Source organism: Zea mays, chromosome 2 (assembly GCF_902167145.1).
Source record: "Zea mays cultivar B73 chromosome 2, Zm-B73-REFERENCE-NAM-5.0, whole genome shotgun sequence".
In the NCBI taxonomy this organism is placed as follows: Eukaryota; Viridiplantae; Streptophyta; class Magnoliopsida; order Poales; family Poaceae; genus Zea; species Zea mays.
Genome location: NC_050097.1, coordinates 19,210,318 through 19,229,917, shown reverse-complemented (window position 1 = coordinate 19,229,917; position 19,600 = coordinate 19,210,318). Strand labels below are relative to the sequence as shown.

The window sequence follows — 19,600 nt, the reverse complement described above, 5'->3', positions numbered from 1 at the left end:
ATCCTACTATCTTTTTCGTTTTCGGCTATACCGCTCTGATCCCCTTTTAGTAAAAGAAAATAATAACGGAAATAGGAGGGTTTTTTTCGACCTGGTTTGGATTTTGGCGTCCACGGAAGGCTGGAACTAGAAATTTAGGTTAAAAAACGAAAAGTTAGGACGGTAGAGCCGCAGAGGTCGAAGGTGGAAATTGCATTCAGCAAGCGAGAACGTGTCATCCGATTTCAGGGCCAGACGCTTACAGAAGAAGTCTCTCGAACGCGTGCCCTACCCGGCTACCCCACCGCTGGCCAATTTCTACAGAAGGACACCTCGCCGACCTCCATTCCCCCCGAACCGCAAAGCGGAGTCCGGATTGCAGTTGCTTCGGCCCATCCGGCCGTCACATCAGCCACACGCCGCCGCGCCAGTCGCCGCACGAGGGGGCCCGTGATGCCGAAGAAGATGGGCGTGAACTCCAAGGCGGAGGCGGCCCGCGACCGCCGCTCCGCCGCGGAGGCCGACCGCCGCGACCGCCAGGAGCGCGCCAAGGAGGAGCAGTACTGGGCCGAGGCTGAGGGCCCCAAGTCCCGCGCTGCGCGCCGCCGTGAGGAGGACGCCGAGAAGCGCGCCGAGGCCGCGGCTCGCAAGGCCGAGAACCGCCGCCTCGCCGAGGCAGAGGCCGCCGCCGTCGCCGCTTCCGCATCGGCGCCGTCCAAGGCCGCCGCGCGCAAGGCGTCCCGCGTTGCCGCTCCGCCCCCCAAGGTTACCGAGGCCGAGCTCGTGCGCCTCCGCGAGGAGGAGCGGCTCCGCCTCGAGCGGGAGGCAGAGGCCGCCAAGAAGCGCGCCGCGCGGGTCGCCGAGGAGGAGGAGTACGAGCGCGTAGTCCTCGTCGAAAACACTAACAGGGATGATTCCCTCATCGAGGCCAGGTCGGTTGAGGAGGCTATCGCGCGGATGTCGGTCGTGGATCCGCAGGCGTCCCTGCCCGCTGACAAGCATCCTGAGCGTCGCCTCAAGTCGACCTTTAAGGTATATTATAATTTTACCAAATTTTGTTTCTTGTGCTCTTTTACTAAACAACTTTCTGGCTATGTGAAATTTCGTAGTATTGTACCACAATTACAAATAAAATAGGTGTCTGATATACTAGTAATGTAGATATATCAAATTTTCATATGATTGAGAAAGATATGCGAGGCTGTGTAGTGTGTAATCACAGTTAAAAATGATTTGGTCCTTGTGAGTTGAGGAGCTAAATTTAACAACCAGCGTGCTCCCATACCTGAGCAGCTATAAACCTATAAGTTTTAAAAAACCTTATGAACATATGAATGGGGACAGTGGGACACATACATGGCAGTCTCTGTTACCATACCTGTAACCTGTAGGAGCGCTTGAAAATAGCACAATATCATCATAATTGATATGCTATAGCGAATTGATAATGCTGTAGTGTTGCATGATTTTCTTTTACTCTGCTATTCCAAATCGTTCCCATGTTTCGGGACATTCCTATATGCATAGTTCCATTTTTAATCCAGTTCCTAATTCCATATGGTACTGCAATTTATAAGAATGATAAATTTGGAATATTTTCCGCACAACACATATTGTTTGACTAATAGTATTGCTGCTGAGCTATCTCAAACCTTGGTTGCACTGCTATAACTTAGGAGCAACGTGATCAGCAATATTATTACATCTTCTGAAGGAAGAAACACATACAGGATAATGTTATGTCTATACTCTATACATAGAAAATATCGAAGTGGCATATAACTCATCTGAAGAATTCACAACCATGGTCTTCTATATTCACTTTCAATACAGCATTTGTGATAATTTTCAATACCTTGACCCCTGTGTAATTTTGTGTGCTTCAGTAGACATTTAGTTTTTCTACTGTTTGGTGTATATTTGGTGATTGAATGCATTTGTGCTAATTTTATGACAGGCATTTGAAGAGGCAGAGCTCCCTAAGCTGAAGGAAGAAAAGCCAGGTCTAACGCTGCACCAATACAAAGACATGATATGGAAACTGTGGAAGAAGTCCCCAGACAACCCTCTTAACCAGGTTTGGCTTCTATCTCCTAGCGATTTTGTACCATGTCTTCTGTAGTTCTGTTGATTTATCTACAGTACATAGTTTGTATGAATCTGCCATATTTGGCATCTTCAGCTTTAATACATGTAATTGAAATTATACGTAAACTTGTTTCCACTAATTTTCACTAGTGATATGGTGAGCCATTTATCATTGTTGGTCCTAGAAATATCAAGTGGTTTGGCCGTAGGCATCTTAATGTTCTATTATCTGTGCTTAGTGTGATTTATGTCTAACATCAAACAAATATTTATGTGCAGGCTGCTGACTGAATTTTGCAACCCTACTGAATCTTATGTAAAGGCAAGTATTAAATCTCTAACTTAATAGGTTCATTCTACTTATGTCGGATTTCATGAGCAATAGCATACCATTGTTTTATATGTGCAGGCCAACCTTCAAACAGCACTGGATTGGTGAATTGTGTTGGTACCTTTTTCTTGGAGTGGATGCGCACCAAACCTTGAATCAGAAAGGTGTTCCAGTCTCGGCTAATAATTTCCAAATCACTGGAGTGTATACTGTGGGAGGTGCTCTTGTTTAGACTCGACTAGTCGAGTTTCCTTTTTGTGTTTAGTATGATGGTTGGGCACGTGCTGGTACCGAACGTGCTTCACTCATTATAGTATTTTGATTCTTGAACAAATTGTGTGTTGGGCTAAACCATGATATATCTATCCATTGAGTTACGAAGGCCGCCTCATTATTTGCCTCAATCTCTCTCGTTTTTTTACTAGATTATATAAGCTGGATTATAGTGAAAATGTAGAAGGATAAAATATCACTGTAGTATCACAAATAAGTTGAAATAAGTTAACTAATGCTAGCTTAGTTTATTTGTAGTTGTAGTATCACAAATAAGTTGAAATAAGTTAACTAATGCTAGCTTAGTTTATTTGTAGTTCTAAAGTGATATTTTACCATCTTACCTTTTATAATAATCTAACGGTTTGTTTTTTTGCTTTTAATTCATATAGATTGAGTGGGTTTAATTTCCAAATAAGTCAAAAAAATTTATAATTTTTTCTAATCTCATCGATCCACCTGAGATAGAACCGAAATTCTAGTAAGGAAAATAATATAATCTTATAGGGAAACAAATGCACCACATAAGTCGTCAAATAATCATGCATCCACCCACGTCGAACAACACGATTATTGACGCAGAATCAAACCCCAACATCCCGACATGTATCGTTACAATAATCCAATGTTAAAAGCTAGTTTGGGAGCCATAAACAAGTCATGCATCCACCCACGTCGAACAATACGATTATTGACGCAGAATCAAACCCCAACATGTATCGTTACAATAATCCAATGTTAAAAGCTAGTTTGAGAGCCATAAAATTGTAGGGGTAGGAAGGTTACATTATCCTTATTTAAAATTAAGGGTGTGTTTGGTTTCTAAGGATTAATTTTTAGTCTCTACATTTTATTTCATTTTAGTTCTAAAATTACCAAATATAGAAACTAAAATCTTTAATTTCTATATTTAGCAATTTATAGACTAAAATTTAAAATTCGTTTTAATTAATTAATAAGTTAATACAATACTTGATATATGTGTTTTATATGTGTGTCTAGATTTATTTTCATCCATTTAAATAAAGATAAAAACTAAGAACTAAAAAGACTGGTTTTTTGGAACGGAGAAAGTACATAAAATTTCATTGCACAACAACCTAAGGCATAACAATGGATCCAAATGAGTTGGGATGATCTTCTCCACAATGTAGACAAAAATGTTACTATGGGAGTTGCACTTCAATCTACCTGGGAAAAATGTTTCTTTCTTTGAAGAAAAAGGTAGCGAAAATGTGACCAGGATCTAGCGAAAATGTTAGTATTAGAGGAAAATAGACGCCCCCCAAGTTTTGAGTTGGAGAAGACTTCGGGGACTGGATATATGATTACACCTTCCACCAAACCAGTTGAGCTTGGCTCGGTTAGCAAAAATGTAGGCGTGCACCGTGCAGAATCTGCCATGAGGTTCTTCTGAGCTCGTTATCCCGCACCACCTCATCATCTGCAGGAGTTGGGACTGCATGCTATCCATGCTATAAACAGCTGAAGGTCCGGCTACGGGAGAAAGTCCATCTTAACATCAGTGACATCGAGTTGCAATATCTCAGCTCTGCACCCTATTATGGCTCCGATGCTGCAATAGGCAAAGTGGAACGAGGCCTATCAGGATTGTAGTGTTACTGTAAAGTGTAAAGCAAGGTCATCAGTTCAATCTTTATACCAAAATGACTGGTGAGGACTTAACATGCAGTTTTTTTTTCATGAAAAGATTTGTGTATTTGACAGTTGGAATTTGGCTAGTGACAAGGCTAAATAGAGACAACGCTACCTGGGATGCGTGCGTCCAAGATCACCATGCACAAATTCCTTGATGTATGTTCCAGCCTATTAAACATATACCAGTGGATTACTAGAAAGAGCAACCAGAAAACTAAGGGCATAATTAGGCCTTACTTTTTATGCATCACCTTGATATCTACGAAACATATCTAATATCTGGAACATTTTTCAATCCGTCTCGGTATGCAGAAAACAACATATGCCAACCATGGATGTACAGAGATGATCTTTAGAAAATGACAAGCTAGTCACAATTCTAACCTGTGTGCATAGATGGAGCAAGTAGTAGTTTGAGCTGCCTGTGATTTTCTCAATCTCCATCCTGATGGACAAAAATACTTCTCAGGTGATATCATGATACAATATTTTGAATAAAGGATTATATAAATTGGGGATCACCAGTGTATGATGCGCTTCCGCTCTAAGGGGCTTCTACGATGAAGTACTCTTATTGGGGTCTTCTGTACAATTTCCTACAATGCAGGCACGAGAACGGTATAACATGACATGAGTTTTGTCAAACAAAGCAATGTCAAAACAACATCAACCAACACGATCGGTTACATCACAGGTTTTCATACCATTTCCTTCATAATAGAAATATTATGAAGATCATCATCTGTCAGATCACGAGAAGTCCATATAAGGGCAGTGTACTGCTTCTGCGCAATAGAGTAATATAAGCCTTAGTACTCAACAAGGATGCGTAAAAAGTTAGCAACACAACATGAGAGAGAGAAAAAAGATTCAGCGAAAGCCATCAAAAGGTCTAACAGCGTCGTCAGCAAAATGATACCCTTAATTACATAAATTACCTGTTTCTCTGCTTCTCCTTCACGCATCATGGTCCATATTTCATTATCTACCAACTTGAGATTTCGAACTATGACCTAACCAAATCATATGTGATTCAAATATTCAATCGTGTTTAAGTTCCTGCGTACTATACAATTTTGATTCAGTGTCAGAATTAAGTTCTCACATATTTCTTTTCAGAGTTGTTAATTCTCTCTTCAATTTGTTGAACTTCAGTTTCAGATGGAATGGATCGAACATTCAGTACTTCAACTAGAAATGGACGACCAGATCCAAGCATCCGTACCTACATATATAATACGTTCAGCACGTTGAATACCAACAGGCACAGTTCAAGAATCCAGACTATAACATTACATCAATGTCTTCTCTCCCAGCAGCATGGAACTTGCAGCTATCACCTCTGCAGATGGCACGAACATTCTCCCCAATTATCTCCTACAATGGATGTGACACTTAGATGTAGCACTCTTTCTTGGGGGGAGAGAGTGAGAGAAGCTTACCTCAACTGAAGCTTCACCCATTCTCTCATCATCTATTATCCAACATGACTGACTGACGTTCCTTGAAAGCTGACAGTGAAATGTAGTATCAGGGAACCAGAACCTAGTGAAATTAAAAAAGGCACATATACTTTTATCTACTACGAATATCAATCCAAGGTAGATGAAAGATAACCACGCACACCTTCAAATATCTTCCACCAAGATATGTAGGTGATCTCAAGCACGATATTAAAAGATGGCAGGGTTTAAACACCTGAAGAGGCCAGATTAGTTGATGAAAAAGTTCTTGGAAATTTTCCCATTTCCTACAACAAAACAATATTATGGTAGTAAAAGATAATAACCTTTTCAGGAGGCAACTGAAATGCATTACAGAATTCTTGATCTTGGATGCCCTCAAGACTCTTGTAGATGAATGAATCTGATTCACTTGTTTGTATAGGGTTGCCATCTGCTGAATTCCTTTTATGGGCCTCATTCGAAGCATCACCTCCTTTTCTTGAATCTATGAGAAAATCACAAAAATCTTCAGACGGATGAACACTATGATCCATCTTAAGAATGTAGTGTGTCAGAAGATGAGAGCCAGTATGATGAAACCTGGTTTCCTTTTACGGCTGTGCTCATTTGGCAATAAACTATGAAGCTTTTGTGAAGCATCACCATGAGTATATGTTAAGCGGATTCTAAATGAATTGTTACCATGTTTAGCATTCTGCAAAAGTTCAGTTAAACATGTTGGGGTTAGTGAACAAGCAACTATAAATTTTAGAATGTGGTGTCACCATAACTACAAAGAAAATGCAGTCAGGAAAACACATACCATTAGTTTCTCGAGTGATGGTGCTATCAAAAGTCGCAAGGCTTCCTTCACTGACATTGTTTGTTGTGCAAACATTTTGTCCTTGAACCAATTCTCATTGCCATATTTTTGTTTCATATATAATCTGTTCAGGTAAAAGCCAACTTATTATGCAAACATTTATGTGGTATCACATGGCATTAGAAAGATAGACAACGTATGCCCATGTGAATTTGAACAACAGAAAAGGAATTGATTTACATTTAATTGTCCATTAAGAGTTTAAAACTAAATATAGGTCATTGGCAGTGCTGGCTATGATTAAACCTTGTCTAGTGAACCAAAGTTATGATGATATGCTTTACACTATATGATGGTTTCTGTACACACTTATGGAACTCTGACATGATTAACACAATGATATCTCCATGAGTAACCAATAAAAAATGGAGCAAGAGGATAAACGGAGCAGATATTTTTAGCTAGAGATGATTACCTAACTGCACGCTCATTGGCGGCTATAACCGGCGGTAGTGAAATTTCTAGAGAAAACTCATCAACTTGGTAACTCTCCCCGTGCACTGCTTGAGATATTACTGAAGACATGTTGTCAATATGAGAAATGCCATTAGGTGTCTCCAGACCTTCATCTCGATGGAAGGTTGGGAGCAATACTCCCAAGCAGACAGAGCAATATGCATCATTCATCGATAGACATGGACATGACCCTCCTTTTATGGACTCATCGTGTTCTTCAAGGAACGAATGCAAAACTGATGCCGTAAGACATGCATATGAGCAGGCACTGCTATAGGCTCCAAGCAGGCGAAGGATGCAACGCACACAGACCTGCAATACGGCAGACTGCGCATTATTTTTATCCAATTCTGAATAAAGCATCAGCAGATAGGGTGCGCAGTACTGAATGACAGAAGAGCTTGAAGATAGAGGGGAAAAAACTCCGAAAGTAATGCTTACTCAGGGCACAGAAGAAAGAGTGTTCCTCTCCACTGAACAAACAGCAGTCAGAATTTGAAACCGAAAGAGGCCACATCACAGAACAAGGGCTCTCTTCCTTGTAGGTAAATTTGAAATATAGAGAAACAACTGCACTGGTGAGCAAAGTTGCTCAAACATACCAAGCCGATAGAACTAAATGCTCCAAGAGCACACGAAAAGCACTAAATCCAGCATTGACAACAATAAAAAAAATAGCCGCAACAACTGCTGCACTAATCAAACGGGTTCGTGCGGAGGTGACAACGAATGATGGAAATCAAGCAACGATTAGCGAACACTCAACACTCCAGTAGCACATGAACAAGTAGGAGCAGCCGTACCCCGACGGAAAGGAGGTGGTGGACGGCGTGCAGCGGTGGGAAGGAAGACTCCGCGGCGCGTTCAAGGATGTTCCTGGCCTCCGCCTCCATGGAGGTTTGGAGCGAAGGCTCAAGCTTAAATCCTAGCTGATTCCCCGGTGCCCACTTGTGCCACGGTTTTGCTGAGAGTGCAAGGCCGTCAGTGAGTCAGTCAGGTTACGGTTGATCTCGTCCCAGTAACCCCCTGTCGCTGGAACGGGAGCGGGCGTGGGACCGCGGCGTGGTAGCGCAAGCGGCGTTCCAGGCACGGGCTCGCGGCGAGGACTGATGAGCCAGGATGGTGGGGCGGGCGATCCTGGCGGCCGGCGGCGCGGTGACGGGAACGGGGAGCGGCCGAGGCAGAGGCGCCGAGCCGAGCGGGTATAGGAGACCATGGGCTGACGGGCTGTAAATCGATGCCAAGTGGGCCAGCAATCATGTCGCGTGCACCTTCGTAGGCTTCAGCGTTTCTACTGTGGGCTGCCACTATTACGAAGGACGTGGGTCTGGGCTAGACGCTTAGCCAAGTGGGCCAAGTGGGCCAGCAATCATGTCGCGTGCACCTTCATAGGCTTCAGCGTTTCTGCTGTGGGCTGCCACTATTACGAAGGACGTGGGTAGCCCAGGCCACATGTGATGGGTCACCACCACTAGTAAATGAGCTCTTATGCTGTCTATCGTGTATCGTGCATATGTTTGTGTTTTTACAACAAAGTAAAATTTAAAATAAGAGATTAGATAAGAGATATAATAAATATATAAGCTGCTGGAGAGAACCGACTTCAGCAGAGCACATACATACAAATTCTTAATAAATTAAAGGAGTGTTTGGTTTCTAGTGACTAATGTTTAGTCCTCCATTTTATTTCATTTTATCCCTAAATTGTTAAATACGGAGTTTCCGTATTTCACAATTTTAGGCTAAAATGAAATAAAATAGAGAGACTAAAAATTGCCTCTAGAAACCAAACACACCTTAAGTATATATAAAATAATTGTGAGCACATCCAATTTTCATTTTGCATCGACACTTCTTCAGTCGAACATCGCTTCGCTTCTGCTATTGAACAAATTGCATACACGCCAATATCCACGCGAAACTTATACGATAGTGCACGAAACGTTAAATAAGCCAGACCAGATACAAAAACCACGCGACACGTAGGCCTGAATATAATTACAGCAAAAACACATAGAGAGAGACACACACACCAGCATCTTGTTTGGGAAGAACATGACAAGCAACAGGTATATATCAGTGCATATAGGAATCTTCGGTCACGAACGCGCCGCCCTGAGAACCTTCTCGACGCCGACAAGAATCTCTACAGCCTTTAGCTTAAACCAATCTCTTAAAATAGTTGCCACACACGTACTTACTGATGCTTATTATTATCATTATTACAGTTGCAGCGATAGTATATCATACGTATCATCGAAGCATGCATGAGCATTCAATCAGAGCCAAAACAGATGCTGCTCATGGCCGCGACGACGGCGCCACCAGCTGCTGCACGTTGATCGGGTGGACGAAGGTCCCGTTGTCGCTGAAGAGCTGCTGCGCCGTGACCGCCGCCAACGTCTCGGTGGGGTGGAACCTGTCCCAGAAGAAGAAGCTGCTCCGGTTGGGGCACAGCGGAGCCGAACTGTTGCACGCGCCCGAGCCGAAATCCCCTGAGCCGCAGCACGCGCGGTCGGGCGTAGTGAAGTCTGTATAAACCATGGAGGTTTTTTTTTCCTTCTTTTAGATGGCGGCAAGGATCATTACTATGCCAGATGCCAGGAGCATTAGTAGGAGTAGGAGTAAGAGTATATATTACTGTTGGGAGGTGTGCTAGCGTGGGTGAATATCCACTGGGCCATCGCGACGGCGTCTCCGAGTGAGTACTTCATGCCGGGCAGCTCGTCTTGGCTGAGGCTCTCCAGCATGGAGCCGATCATGGGGTACAGCTGCCTGGAGAGGTTGTTCGCCGTGCCGAGGCAGCCGAAGCCGTCCACGTCGTGCGTGTCCTCCGCTATCTTCCTCTGCGACGGGCAGCACCCGACCAGCGACGGGCTAACGACGGAGAACATGGTTGCCCCGGCGGCGTACAGATCCTGTAGCATTCCGACGACATCGTTTAGGAATAATGACCATGCCAAAAGTTAATAATAAGCTTCCATGCATTTTGGTACAGATATATAGGGAGTAACCTTCACGTAGGTCGCGTAAAGAGCAACGAGCCCTCCCAGAAACGCGGTGTCGTTGCGGCTAACGTTGCGGTTCTTAGGGTCTGCGAAGAAGTCGCTGTACTCGAACAGGTCGTTGCTGCCGACGCTGATGAAGACGAGCGACTCGGAGACGAGACCGGGCGCCGTCCGCTCCCGTCTCTTGCTGCCTTCCCACGTCGTCGTCCGAACGAGGCTCGTGAAGTTGCCGACTTGCTCGGCCATGGAAACCACCGCGCCGCCACACTGCATCAAATTTAGACGGAACCGGTGCCGGCGACACGTACGTGAGTGAGTGAGTTCGCTAGCTGATCCACGGCACGCACGCACGAATACGATCGATGGACGGAGTGCGTCGACGACGATCACCAGCAACACAACCAAGCGGCCTGCAGCTAGGCGTCATTATTGCGTACCACAGAATCGCCGGTTGTAGGGAGGAGACCCGACCCTCCGGACGCGAAGTTGATGCCCGTGCTCACCGTCGTCCGCCGAGTGTGCCTCGCCCTCGCGTTCGCCAGGGAGAGGAAAGGTGGCGGGCTCCCGGCAAAGCCCAGCCATCGTGCTGTTCAGTTCTTGGTCAGTCAGTCACATTAGTTTTCACGCTCGATATCAGCAGTTTTCAATCCCAATTAATCGCCAACCGATAACAATTAACAACAGGCTTGATGCGCATGCATGCATATACCTAGATGGTCCGCCAAGTTGTAGCCGTTGCTGAACCGGCCGGTCGGTGACTGCCCGGGGTGGTAGTCGACGCCGTAGGGCCGGTAGTTCGCTTTGCAGCTGTCGTTGACGCTGGCCAGGTGGTTGTTGTTGCCGACGTCCACCAGGGAGTCCCCGAACACGAACATCGCCGGCACGAGCGGCTTCCCGGCCGCACCTGGCCGCGGCGCGAACCCGAGCAGCGAGCTGCACAGGACAACGAGCACCACGGATGCGCCGCCACGGCTGGCCATCGGAGGAGCTAGCTAGCTAGCCCCGGCCTCTGCGCGGGCGTTGTTCGTCTCCGCTCACTCTCTGTCTTGTGTGCTATATGTAGAGATGCATCTCGAGGGGGGAAAAAGATAGGATTTCCTACTGCATGACAATGGCGTAATGGAGATGCAGCATACCTGTCCGTATCTTCGGATCCCTCGCCCCCCCCAGTAAATTAAATAATTCAGAGGGTATGCCCGTTTGTTCTCTACTGCCATGAACAGTGCTAACATCATCGGTCTCCTGTTCGTCGATGGGATTCAGGGCCGACAATTAAAAACGGGCGTAGGAAGTCAATTTCGCAATGGCAATTGGTGGGAAGAAGCAACAATGCAACACACACAGCCAGCCAGGAGAACTGCGGCGTGACGTCGCGCAGCAAGCTGGCGCTTCTGGCATTGCCAAGCATAGAATGCATCAGCGCACAGCGGAAGTGGAAAGGATTGTCCGCTTGCCGTGGAACCGGATCCTCTTACGTTGGCAGATACGGCAGGCGGCTGCGATCGCCGTCCACGATCCATCCAACGCTACGCGGGGAACTGTGCTCGTATCGCGGAAAGCGACCCCCTTTTTTTTCTGCTTCTCGAAGCCACAGCCGTCCTCCTGAACATTAATAAACTGGAATGTTAGCTTGTGTTTTGCCTATGGAAGGCAACTGATCTCTGAACGGCTAGCCAAATGCGGCTACGACGAATGGATGCTGCGGTGCATGTCCACGGATGACGACCGCGCAAATGGAAGCCTCTTCTATGCAAAAACAAAAGACAAGACCTATACCTCGAAATCATAGCGTACACTCTTTCTTTTAATCATCGAAGCTATGCTATACTCGTCAAGTGATGATGTACTGATAGCCCAAGGATTGATTAGAGAGCTTAAAGGCACTGCGGAAGCAGATTCAGAAACAATCCAAGAAACAGCAAAAGGGAGTTCCAAACCAAAAAGTTTCCTGGTGTAGAATACAGACAGATATCGCTTCCACCATGTTTGTCTTTGTATTTTGTTCATTGTCGGAGCCAGATGTGGATAATGTCATACACGACGAATATGAATACGGATTTGTCTTGTTTACAAATATTAATAAATATATATATCGAAAAGGGGTAAGTGGAGGACAAGTTGAGAAGTATGTTGGTCTCATCCATTTGTGATGAATGATTGACACAAGAGTTCAGAGGTTTAAGGCTTTTATGGTTGAGTTCATATCTTATATGCTTGATTATGCTAATGATTAATCCGAGGTGCCGTGTCGAGTTCTGTCGTGTATGTTGTGCGGCATGTCCTTTGACTTTATTACTGTGGAGGCGTTGTGCAACATGTCTCTTGATATGGAGGTCAAACACACATCAACATCATTGAGATGCTCGGTGCAACATGCACAAGGGTTTGGCCATTTTCTCCTTAAAACATGGATGTACAATTTGATGGTTTGGATCTCGAAGCCATCAAAATGAGGTTTTGCTGGTTTGGTCCTCAAAACTATGCATGGATGATCTAGTGGTTTGAGCCTCAAAATCATTGGCACCAAGTTTGGTCAGTTTGGGTTTTAGGACCATAGATTGGTGGACATGTAGTGACAAATTAAAGCTTTCGTCAAGGCAAAGTGAAATCGATAAAACACCAATTTCATCGAATGTATGAAGAAAAACTTGGACCCTTTTAACCCTATGGGTATTTGGGATGAGTAGGCAATTTAAGAAATAGCCAAACACTTATATTTATGGGAGATGGTTGGTTGTTAGGCCAAGCTTTCGGAGTATGTCTCATTTTGTTGGTGTGTAAGATAAGGATAGACTCTTGAGCTCCCTAAATTCTCCCTTGTTCTTAGGGTTTTCTTTTGGATTTTTGAGATTCACATGCAATTTTTAATCTTTATAAACTAAAATAGCTTTCACATGATGATGTGGACCTCTCTGTCAAATTTTAGCTCTCTTGGTATTGATTCACATCATTTTTTGTGAACGTTTGAGCTATTATATTATCAAGTAGTTCACATGCACCATGCCCTGAGCCATACTGTTAAGCCAAAATGATGTTATTTTTGACAAAGTATATATTATTCTTCCATGTAGGTTATATATAGAGGCACACATTAGACAAGGTTGTTGTCTCTGTTCTAGTGTGGGGAGATGAGGTTCGATGCTTTATACTAAATGTATCAAGACTCCTATAAACATTAATAATGAAGATTTCGCTAACCATTGGTAGAGGTTTAGCAATAGATTAAATATATGGTGAACTTTTTCTTTAGCTCAATTGTTTCTTTTTTCCAGCCATATGATGGGCGCGAAGTCTACCCTCTAGCAATATTTATAATAATGAATTGTCACATTCATCTTTTTGTGAAGAGGTTGGGACCTCTTTTATTGTCAACATAAAGCACCAAACAACAATGATGTCCAACTCATTAGCTATTTGGAATCTTAGGACAGTTAATACATTGGTCATGTTAGTCTAGAGTCGATGTGTTTATATCAGTCATTGCTTGGATAAAACTTTGGATTCTCTTGGTGGAGGATCACATAGCAAAGTATTTATCATATATGAATACCAAACTACTTTGAGACCTTACCAACTTAGAGAATTGAAAGCATCTAGGCCCCTTGTTTCGTTTTGGTGATTAATGACAATATAAAATTATTATGACTAACATGTGTTCTGTAGAAACAAGATAAGTTAGGGCATACTAATGGATGATGTTTGGGATAATATGGCATTCATGATCTTATTGATGGAATCAATTGTAGGTTTTTAAAGGATGGTCGAGAAGGTTAAGGATTAACTAGTTCTGTGTATCAATGAAGTTGTTGGACACTTATAATAGTGACAAGACCTTTAGTTTTTGTTTGAACATACTATAAAGAGGGACACAAAATGAGTAGCTTGACCTAAGCAAGCCTAGTTAATTATGGTGATGCATACTTGTGAAAACTAGTGATAGGTAAACCTATGAGATCATATGAGAAGTTTTGTCGGAGAGGAAATTCTCCGGCCTGGTGGCGGAATGCACCCGCCCTAAATCCTAAGAGGAGGAGGGGCCTTAGCGGTTTGCCTGTCTACTAGATGGAGGATGGAAACACAAGAGCACATAAGGGTTTAGAGTGGTTCAGGCCACCGGATCGTAAAACCCTACTCCACTGTGTGTTGTATCGAGTGTCTGAGCATCTAAGTTGGTCTGCCTTGTAACGTTGTGTGCCTTCCCTTTTATAGCTCAAGGGAGGCACATACAAGGATGTTGAGCCCCGACATGTGGACCCAGGAGCATAATGAAAGGAAAACATTCTAGGAGTAACTAATGCAAGTGACGCCTGTGCAATCTCCTGGCGCCATGATGTCCGCAGCCCTCGCAGTATTGATATGCGGCGGCAGCTTCCTTGGTAACATACGAGTAATGATGGGCGTAGTGCATGCGGCAGTATGGTCGTGCCGACTGCCAGCGAAATGGATAGGCACGTCGCGTGCGGAATGGACAGGTCGCCGTCTGCCAGCAGAATGGACAGGTCACCGCCTGCCAGCGGAATGGACAGGTCTCAATAAATGCAGAGGCGGCACACCGCCTGCCAGTGAAATAGACAGGCGGCGCGCCTTATCCTCAATACATGCAGAGGCCGCATAATCCGGAGGCCTTACGTTAGGCTCCGCCCATTGGCTTACGTCACGTGCAGTAGGCCACGTGGCAGCATCGGGTCTCTGCCTGGGCGGCGAGCAGAAGTGTATGCACACACGTTCGCACCAGACTAGGTCTGGACACGTGTCGGTACCGGACCCCCGCCTGGGTCCTGTTCAAGGCCCGTGTATGTTCTGTCCTAGGACCTTGGGACCCCATTGTGGGCGGTCTGGATCCCATACGGGAGGGTCTAAATCCCATCCCAGGGGTCCGGCTTGCACATGTGGTGGTCCTGAACCAACCTTGGAGATCCGGATTGCATATCTAGGGGTCTGGCGCTCTCCATGGGGGTCTGGACTTATTGTTGACGCCTTGGAGTATATCACCTTCTCTGGACACGTGGCGGCTCCGGACCCGCCCATGTGGTGGAGTCGTGCGCTGCTGTGGACCCAGAGCAGTCTCCTATGACTGGAGCAAGCCATGGCCTGGTCCCACACACAACACCTTTACCACGCGACTAAGAGATAGTCGCGTAGGCACTGTGTCTTTATACAAGAGTAAGGGGTACCCTGATTTCAGGGTACCGACAGTGGCCCCCAGGGCCGCCACACGGGAGGATGCGAGCCTGCAGGTGGGGCCAAAACTTGTACTTCACCTCAACATGGCATGACCGATGATTGGGGCGCCATCTTAGCACGCCTGCTGACGCGCCGCATTAACTCAGCGCATCTATCGATGCATGCGCTGTCAATCTGTCTTCGGTCACATCAACTGCCATATCTGTCCCCGCGGCTGACTGACTCACAGCCCCACGTCTAGCGGTTCCATCGGGCCACGCGCAGGGCGCCTCATTGCCGCCGCCTTGGTTAAAAAATATCCCTCTGCAGCGGCCCCGAAGCGGCGCATGATCGTGCGCGGCGGTTCGCTCCCTGCGTGGCGGTTTGCTTTCTTCGCACTCGGAGACCAGCACACCAGCTGTATGACTTGTGGACCTAGGCCCCCGTGTTAGAGACTAGGTCGCCCAGGCGTTAGGTGCGCGTCAGACGGGATTCCGTGCAGCATCCCGGGGCGTGAGCGGGAGAGTTTCCTTGAAAAAGGGTTCACCTTCGCGTGCAGCAGTTACGCTTTCGCATTCTCTCCCAATCGCTGCGCCCTTTCGCCTTCGAGCTCTCTATGCCCCTTTGCATTCACGCTCTCCTGCTCTACACCCGTGCCGCCACCGACGCCATGACTTCGCTTGGCCATCCTGACCACTTCCAGTCTGAGGCGGCACTCAATCTGGTGCGCGGCCTGCGGTAGAGCACGCCAGGGCTCGCTGGAAGAATTCGTGCCGGCGCCGTCCCCCTCGGCAACCTCGCCGCCGGGGAGTTCGTTTTGTTCGTCTCCTACATCTCTTGCGGGTTGGCACTGCCGATCTCGCCCTTCTTCCTGCTGCTGCTGGAGCAGTTCGGGCTCCAGCTCCAGCACCAGCACCTCACACCCACTCCATCCTCCAGGCGGCCATCTTCGTCCACCTCTGTGAGATGTTCGTGGGGGTGGCCCCCTGCACTTTTCTCTTCTACCATTTCTTCGTGTTGGTGAAGTCTGGGAAGGCCAAGGACCATCTCGGTGCCTACTACTTCTAGACGAAGTCAGATTCAGCTGTGTCCTACATCCCCACCCTCGACAGCGCGAGGTGGGAAAACTGGCGCAACAACTAGGTGATCGTCAGTGCCGAGGCCAACGACCGCCTCGCGCTGCCGAGAGACGGACCAACACTCGACCGGAAGCAATGGAGGGCCAAGCCGTCCCTTACGCCAGAGCTCCTGCCCGTGTTGGATAGGATCAAGGGCTTGGCAGCCGGTGGTCTGGCCTCGATGCACGTGGTCGACGATTTCCTGAAGCGCCGGGTCATGCCGCTGTAGAGGAGGTCACGTCTGTGCTGCTGGTTCACCGGCCCAAATGACATCGGTAGGATCCAGCGCAGGCCGAGGACCGATCTGTCCTGGGAGGAGCTGGAACTTCTGGTGAAGGGGATTACTGGTGAGTCCTTTATCCTTGAATCCTTGATACTCCCCCAGGACATCCCGGTGCTCTGTGATGACCCAGGGCTGCGAACGACGGTCCTGGCCACGCTGCCGACCCTCGATGAGAGCGGCATGGCAGTTCGTCAGACCGGCGGTCGGGACCCCCTCCGCGGGATCCAGATCCCTGGTGTACCGGCTGGGGTTCCCTAGCCCGCTAGTAGGGCTCCTAGTGCTGATCCCACCGTGGCCCCCAGCTCCAAGGACAGGGGCAAGGGACCTGCAAGCAGCTCCTCCGCCCTAGGTGGCACCGGGGGATCGGAGGAAGAGAGGCGACGATGGTTGCGCCGCGCCGACAGGTCGCTTGCTTCAGACCCCCCCAGAAGCGCCAGAGGACTGTTGGCGGGGCCGAGGAGGCTGGCTCCCAGGCCCAGAGCGCGTAGAAGCGCGACAGTGCTCCACCACCATCACCATCGGGTCCACCGCCACCACCACCACCATTGGTCTCGCCGCCACCACCACCACTTGGGGGTGATCTCCCCCAGGGGCACCAGCAACAACAACAACCACAGCAGCAGCAACAACAACAGCAGCGGACGTCCCGCTTCCAGGGTCGCTAGAAGGTCGAGGGCCCCAAGTAAGTGTAGCCCCTTTTTTCACGAGTGTAGTTATCATGCCGATGGGTCTTAACCCATCCTTTGTTTGCCAGGGCTTCTTCCACCTCTGCTCCCAAGGTCGCGCCTCCTCCGCCAGATACTATGCCCGCTGGCGGGTCTGGCTCTCAGCAGCAGGCATCTGCTGGGAGTGGTGCCGGCGATCCGCCCCCGGCTGCTGCCACCGAGACAGCGCCACCGGGCTCCCGTGCTCCAGCTGGGGGGTCCGGCAGCAGCGGCGCCAATGCCAAGCAGCGCCGCAGCGGCGGGGGAGAGCCCAACTGCACTGACGACTACCGCAGCCTCAATGATGGTGATGTCGTCGAGTACACCGTCGGCAGCGGTGGAGGAGGTCCCAACAGCGCCCACTCCTGCCGTCGAGGGTGACGTGGGTGAGAGCACCTAGAGGGGGGGGTGAATAGGTGATCCTGAATAAACTTAAAACTTAAAGCCACAAAACTTGATTAGGAGTTAGCACAATGAAGTCAAGTGGCTAAGGAGAGCTCTTGTGAAGCACAATAGACACAGTGAGAACAAGCACAAGAGACACGAGGATTTATCCCGTGGTTCGGCCAAGTACAACACTTGCATACCCCACGTTGTGGCGTCCCAATGGACGAGAGTTGCACTCAACTCCTCTCAAGTGATCCAATGATCAACTTAAATACCACGGTGTTCTTCTTTTCTTTACTCTTTCCCGTTTGCGAGGAATCTCCACAACTTGGAGTCTCTCGCCCTTACAATAAGGATCAAAGTGAAAGCACTAGAGTAAGGGAGGGAAGCAACACACACAAATCCACAGCAATACGCACACACACGGCCAAGACTCGAGCTCAAATGAATATCACAAGGTTCTCACTAGAACGGAGCTCAAATCACTAAGAATGTCAAACGAATGCGCAAAGACGGAGTGTGAATGATCAAGAATGCTCAAAGTATGCTTGGTGTACTCCTCCATGCGCCTAGGGGTCCCTTTTATAGCCCCATGGCAGCTAGGAGCCGTTGAGAGCAATCCAGGAAGGCAATTCTTTCCTTCTGTCGGTTGGTACACCAGACAGTCCGGTGCACCACCGGACACTGTCCGGTGCTGATTTCTTTCCTATTTTGGCACAGCCGACCATTGAAGATTTGGAGCCGTTGGCGCACCGGACAGTCCGGTGCCCCCATCTGACCGTTGGCTCAGCCACGCGTCACGCACGGATTGCGCGGCCGACCGTTGGCCCAGTCGACCGTTGGCTCATCGGACAGTCCGGTGCACCACCGGACAGTCCGGTGAATTATAGCCGTACGCTGTTGACTTGATTCCCGAGAGCGGCGACTTCGCCGTAGCCGACTCACCGGACAGTTCGGTGCACCACCGGACAGTCCGGTGATTTATAGCCGTATGCCGCCATCGAGACCCGAGAGCAGCCAGTTGACTAGACGCTAGCCTGGCGCACCGGACACTGTCCGGTGTACCCAGACTGAGCAGAGTCTTGGCTGCTCGAGCCAAGTCTTTTCCAATTGTATTTTCTCTGATTCTAGCACTTAGACAAATATGTTAGTACACAGAAACCAATGTACTAAGTCTAGAATCATACCTTTGTGTTGATTTTCACTTCATCCACCATTTGGCATAGTTTCACACTTAAACCATTTGTGTTGGCACTTGATCACCAAAATACTTAGAAATGGCCCAAGGGCACATTTCCCTTTCAGTGGGGGGCACGTCCAGCTTCATCCCATCGCCCACTCCGGAGAAGACAGAGGTGGTTTTTTAGCGGCGGCTCCGGTCCGGCGCCGAGCCAGAAGCAGCTCCAATTCCCCTCCCTGGGTGCTGTCTCGTGCCCATCAGGCTCTTCATGAGACTGAGGCAGCGATCCGACGAGAATGGGAGGCGCTGGAATCTGAGCACCAGCGCCTCAGCGACTGGCGCACCTAGTTGGAGGAGTGCACCAAGGCGGCATCCTACCAGTTTGCCTTCGAGCGGTCCAAGCTGGAGCGGGACCGCAAGGATTACAAAAGAGACCTCCAGAAGGTGTATGCCCGAGAGCTAGAGGCGAGCCGGAAGGAGAGGAGGTTGGCCAAGAGGGAGGAGACCTTGAGCCAGGGGGAGGCTCTTACAACAGAGCTCCAGGCCAAGCTGAAGGCCCTGGACCAAACCCTAGAGGCCCAGCGAACCCAGCAGGTGGAGGCCGTAGAAAAATCAGAAAATGGGAGGAAAAGCTGGAGGCCAA

At 47.8% G+C, this 19,600-nt stretch overlaps 3 protein-coding genes across 8 annotated transcripts; 1 reads left to right on the top strand and 2 right to left on the bottom strand.

Annotated features, from left to right (window-relative positions):
* The first annotated feature begins 300 nt into the window (after positions 1–300).
* LOC107648858 (uncharacterized) lies at positions 301–2,787 on the top strand. Its single transcript, NM_001323917.1, has 4 exons — positions 301–1,011; positions 1,937–2,056; positions 2,347–2,389; positions 2,477–2,787. The coding sequence occupies exons 1-3, from the start codon at positions 433–435 to the stop codon at positions 2,356–2,358; spliced, it is 711 nt and encodes a 236-aa protein (NP_001310846.1). The 5' UTR covers positions 301–432; the 3' UTR covers positions 2,359–2,389; positions 2,477–2,787.
* A 939-nt stretch (positions 2,788–3,726) lies between these two features.
* On the bottom strand, positions 3,727–8,356 carry LOC100193157 (Pseudouridine synthase family protein). Of its 6 annotated transcripts, none has more exons than NM_001358669.1 (15): positions 7,918–8,288; positions 7,074–7,426; positions 6,599–6,722; positions 6,376–6,490; positions 6,120–6,280; positions 5,957–6,028; positions 5,773–5,841; positions 5,627–5,707; positions 5,436–5,555; positions 5,269–5,343; positions 5,035–5,115; positions 4,853–4,926; positions 4,715–4,775; positions 4,443–4,498; positions 3,727–4,247 (listed from the first exon to the last, which is right to left on the bottom strand). In NM_001358669.1, exons 1-15 carry the CDS (start codon positions 8,005–8,007, stop codon positions 4,169–4,171), a joined length of 1,611 nt encoding a protein of 536 aa, NP_001345598.1. In that variant the 5' UTR covers positions 8,008–8,288; the 3' UTR covers positions 3,727–4,168. The 6 variants fall into 6 exon arrangements, with proteins under 6 accessions (NP_001345598.1, XP_020402983.1, XP_020402982.1 ...); XM_020547394.2 differs by having other exon boundaries at positions 3,743–4,293; positions 7,074–7,441; positions 7,918–8,287; XM_020547393.2 differs by having other exon boundaries at positions 3,743–4,247; positions 7,074–7,441; positions 7,918–8,287.
* Positions 8,357–9,157: 801 nt separating this feature from the next.
* LOC100284225 (anther-specific proline-rich protein APG) lies at positions 9,158–11,212 on the bottom strand. Its single transcript, NM_001157120.2, has 5 exons — positions 10,832–11,212; positions 10,560–10,708; positions 10,129–10,389; positions 9,756–10,032; positions 9,158–9,645 (listed from the first exon to the last, which is right to left on the bottom strand). Exons 1-5 carry the CDS (start codon positions 11,100–11,102, stop codon positions 9,416–9,418), a joined length of 1,188 nt encoding a protein of 395 aa, NP_001150592.1. The 5' UTR covers positions 11,103–11,212; the 3' UTR covers positions 9,158–9,415.
* Positions 11,213–19,600: the final 8,388 nt, after the last annotated feature.